Raw genomic sequence first — 4,377 nt, 5'->3', positions numbered from 1 at the left:
GAAGAGGTCATTGTTGGGTTTAGTTAAACTGTGGTGCGTCTTGAACATTGTAGAACCATATATACTTACCCATGTTTTCTTCAGTTGCAGGTTTCACAGCCAGAACCCCATACATTTAAAGAGGCGCACGTGAGTGCTGGCAGACGAGGTAATTGTTGGGTTGAGTTAAACTGTGGTGCGTCTTGAACATTGTAGTACCATATATACTTACCCATGTTTTCTTCAGTTGCAGGTTTCACAGCCAGAACCCCATACATTTAAAGAGGCGCACGTGAGTGCAGGCAGAAGAGGTAATTGTTGGGTTGAGTTAAACTGTGGTGCATCTTGAACATTGTAGTACCATATATACTTACCCATGTTTTCTTCTGTTGCAGGTTTCACAGCCAGAACCCCATACATTTAAAGAGGCGCACGTGAGTGCAGGCAGACGAGGTAATTGTTGGGTTGAGTTAAACTGTGGTGCGTCTTGAACATTGTAGTACCATATATACTTACCCATGTTTTCTTCTGTTGCAGGTTTCACAGCCAGAACCCCATACATTTAAAGAGGCGCACGTGAGTGCAGGCAGAAGAGGTAATTGTTGGGTTGAGTTAAACTGTGGTGCATCTTGAACATTGTAGTATAACAGTTTGCATTCATGAGCTAGGCGTCAACGTAAGCCATGTTTCCTTATTTTGCAGGCTTTGTGGGACAGCAGGCTCAAACCGGCTGGTACAGAAATGTTCAAGCGCAAAGCTGTAACTACGGGAGAGTGCAGTGCTTCACCACAAAGGAAGAAATGTTGCCTTGTATTCAAGGAAGAGTGGATGGAGGAAATTGTGGAGGCTGAGACACAGAAGTCACGAAGCAAGGTCCGCATGCAACTCGGGGAACTATTTCAATACAGTCCGGATGTGGGCTTGATTTGCAAAGCATGTGCCGAAGCCAAGATTGTTGGGGACTTTTCCACAGGGAAGAAATGGAGTGATGGCTGGAAACTGGACTACATGAAACGCCATCTACTTAGCAAAGTACACGAGTCTGCCATGGTGATATTGAGAAACAGAAGTGCTGCTGCCAGGTTTGGTTTTGGAGTACGGGCAATGCTGACAGAAACTGCCACAGACAAAGCAAATAGAATGGAAGTCGTTGAACGCCAAAGATCTATGCCTGAGGAGATAAAGATTCTCATCAACAACGTGTTGCTGGCAGTCAAGATGAACACTTCAATGTTATCTGTACAAGACATCCATGACCACTTAGCTTTGTATGTGAAGATACCAGACAGCTGGAGGAGCAAGAACTATGCATTTGAGTTCCTTGAGGCCATCAATAGCGTGATACACTTTGAAGCTATGACAGAACTTCGGCAAGCTTTGTATCACACCTTGATAATTGATGAGAGCACAGATATTTCTGTTACAAAAATGCTCATCCTGTACTTCAAGTTCCGACCTGTAACATCAACTGAGCATAAAACGCAGTTTGGGGGCATAGTGAAGCTGACTAGCTGTAATGCTGAGGCTATCACTACTGCCGTGAAAGAATTCTACACTGCCAATGAACTGGACCTCATGAAAATGGTCATGTTCACATCTGATGGTGCATCTGTGATGCTGGGGAAGAATAATGGTGTTGCTACTCGCCTTAAACAATCTATTCCTCATCTAGTTGAGCAGCATTGTGTCGCCCATCGAGAAGATTTGGGAGTTGATGATGCCTGGAAGAGGGTTCCAATGATTAAAGAGATGGAGACATTATTGAGGACTGTCTACACTGTGTTCTCCAGATCTCCTGCAAGGAAGTCCAAGCTGGATGAAATTGCATCGGTCACTGAATGTGAAGTTGTCTCTTTCCGACCACTGAATGAAGTCCGGTGGCTTTTAAGGCATTTTGCTGTTGGTGCACTAATTCGTAATTACGAAACTGTTCTTAAGTACTTTGAGCATGAGAAAGTTGAGGAGAATGATCCAATTGCTAAATATTGTTATAAAAAGCTATCGGACTCCAACTACCATATTTCCCTTGCAGTACTTAATGACATTCTGGGTGAATTTGCATCTTTGTGCTAACTATTCCAAAAAAGTTCTTTAACTACTGTTGAAGCCATACAGTATGCAAGAGCAAAGATTGGCCAAATTAAGCAACAGTATTTGGGGGACACTGTCTTTTGGAGCAGCAATGTAAGAGAGCTGATGGTTTTGTACAAGGATAGGCAAGAGTTTGACAGTGGGCCTATTTTGTCTTTTGTTTCCCTACTTTGTGAGCACATGCAAAAAAGGTTCCCTGAAGGTGAGCTAAAAGAATGGGCAAGTTTTGAGATCCAGGCAATAGCCACACAATCTCATTTTGATTTTGGGACTGAGAATATTGAAAGACTTGTTGAAAAGTATAAAAATGTCTTGGCCCTGGGTGATTGTGAAACACCAGAAGATGTTGTTCGACAGTACAGAGACTATAAATATGTGGTGGCAGAACATGTTAAGGGTGGGTTATTTACCACCTTTCAAGACATGGTGACTTTCACTGTACGCAATGCTGCTCAGTATAGTGTGGTGTCTCAGCTTGTTGATGTCTGCGCAACATTTCAAGCATCTAGTGCAGACTGTGAACGAGGATTCCGCCTCATGAATACTATCAAGAGCAAATTGAGGAATAGACTAGAGCAGAAGCATTTGGACATGCTGATGAGGACAAAGGCCTACCTCCTCAACGGGAAAGTTGACCTAGACCGAGTTTATCAGCACTGGAAAAATGGCAAGGATCGCCATGAGAAGCAACCCTGTCACCCATCTAGTGACGCCACTTGACGCGTCTGAACAGCCCTCTACCTTCTTGTGTATATGTGATATTGTATAGGCTCGCAGCATTTCCCCACCCAATGAACTGTGCTCCAGTTAAGAATATTTATTAAAATCTAATGATGGTACCACCATTGAAGTCTTGTGCTTTTCTAAACTTGAAGTGTACTTGCCAGTGTAACCAGTTCATGTCATGGCGTGCTTATCCAATTTTGCAAACTGCCCTTAAGACCCTTATTGTGGCGCTGTATGTGTGAAAATGCACTATCTTTTCACTTTTTAAAGTAAAATTTTGGAGTGCCATTTGGCGCCGCAGACACGCGCGGTTTGGTTTCTGGCGCACATAGCCATGGTTGCAGCGCACAGAGACCCTCCACTGCCGCACACAGAGGAAAAAAATTAGAGGGAACATTGGTTGGGTCTGGGGGCTTTCCCTGTTTGCAGGTCCCCCATGGCCTCCTCCACTTCCTTGACCGTGATATCGGCTTCTAGCAGGCCCTCCCCGAGTTTTAAGTTTAAAACCAGGCAATCTGAGTAGGTTTGCAGATGTAGATCTAAGTGTCCTCTTTGTGGTATATGGTGTAAATCTTGTACAGAGATATATTGGCCGCAGTCGGAGTTCAGAGTAGCTCTGAAGGTGGTGACAAGGAGTTTGAATAGAATTCTCTTGTGTAGCGGGAGCCAGTGAAGAGTTTTCAGCGCTGCTGAGGCTGACGCCCTATGGGGAAGTTTTAAGACCAATCTGGCAGCTGCGTGTTGCACTACCTGTAGCCTCTTCAGGGTTGATTTATTAACCCCTGCCAGGAGGCTATTACAGTAGTCTAGACGCGAAAGTATTAGTGCCACTGCCACTGTTTTCCTTGCAGAAAGCGGAATCAGATCAAATAATTTTCTCATAGTTTTAATTAGGCCGAAGCATGTACCCACCACCTTAAGTGCATGGGGTTTGAAGGAGAGGGAAGAGTCGAACCACACCCCCTGGTTTTTAGCCATCTCCACAGTAGATGGACGGGCTGCTGCCTCCTCTGGCTACCAGTCCTTGGGTTGAAAAGGGTTACCTTTCCCTATCAGCAAGATTTCTGTCTTATCCATGTTACATCGGAGGTGATTGGTTTTCATCCATTTGATGACCGCCGTAAGACAGGCTTTGAAATTTTCTACAGCTTCCGTTTTTGTCAAGGGACAAAATCAGCTGAGTGTTGTCAGTGTAAGATGTTGTTTCAATTCCATAAGCTGAAATAGAGAAATAAGCGGGTTCATGTATATATTAAATAGGAGTGGACTAAGTGAGGCAACTTGTGGGACTCCTGTGGTGATGGTACATTCTGAGGAGAGAATGGTGCCAAGGGAGACTGCTTGCCTCCGATTGGCCAGGATTGACGTGATCCAGGCCAGTGCTGTGTGGGAAATGCTGCAAGATTTTAGTCTGGCCAAGAGGATGTTGTGAGACATGGTACCAAAAGCGGCAGACAAATAAAGAAGGATCAGCACTGCCTTCTGCCATTGTCTGTGATGAATTCCAAAGTGTCCGATATCTTCAGTAGTGCAGATTCTGTTGAATGTTTCGGGCGTAAGCCTGATCGTCGAGGGTCATGC

General features: G+C 44.6%; 1 protein-coding gene across 1 annotated transcript; it reads left to right on the top strand.

Annotated features, from left to right (window-relative positions):
* Nucleotides 1-720: 720 nt before the first annotated feature.
* On the top strand, nt 721-2,790 carry LOC144784081 (zinc finger protein 862-like). Its single transcript, XM_078662770.1, is given in 1 exon segment — nt 721-2,790. A coding segment is annotated over 1 exon segment (2,070 nt).
* The last annotated feature ends 1,587 nt before the right edge of the window (nt 2,791-4,377 follow it).

The sequence above is a fragment of the Lissotriton helveticus genome, chromosome 10 (genome assembly GCF_964261635.1).
Source record: "Lissotriton helveticus chromosome 10, aLisHel1.1, whole genome shotgun sequence".
Lineage (NCBI taxonomy): Eukaryota > Metazoa > Chordata > Amphibia > Caudata > Salamandridae > Lissotriton > Lissotriton helveticus.
The sequence above is the reverse complement of the archived record's forward strand: the minus strand, read 5'-3'. Positions and strand labels throughout refer to the sequence as shown.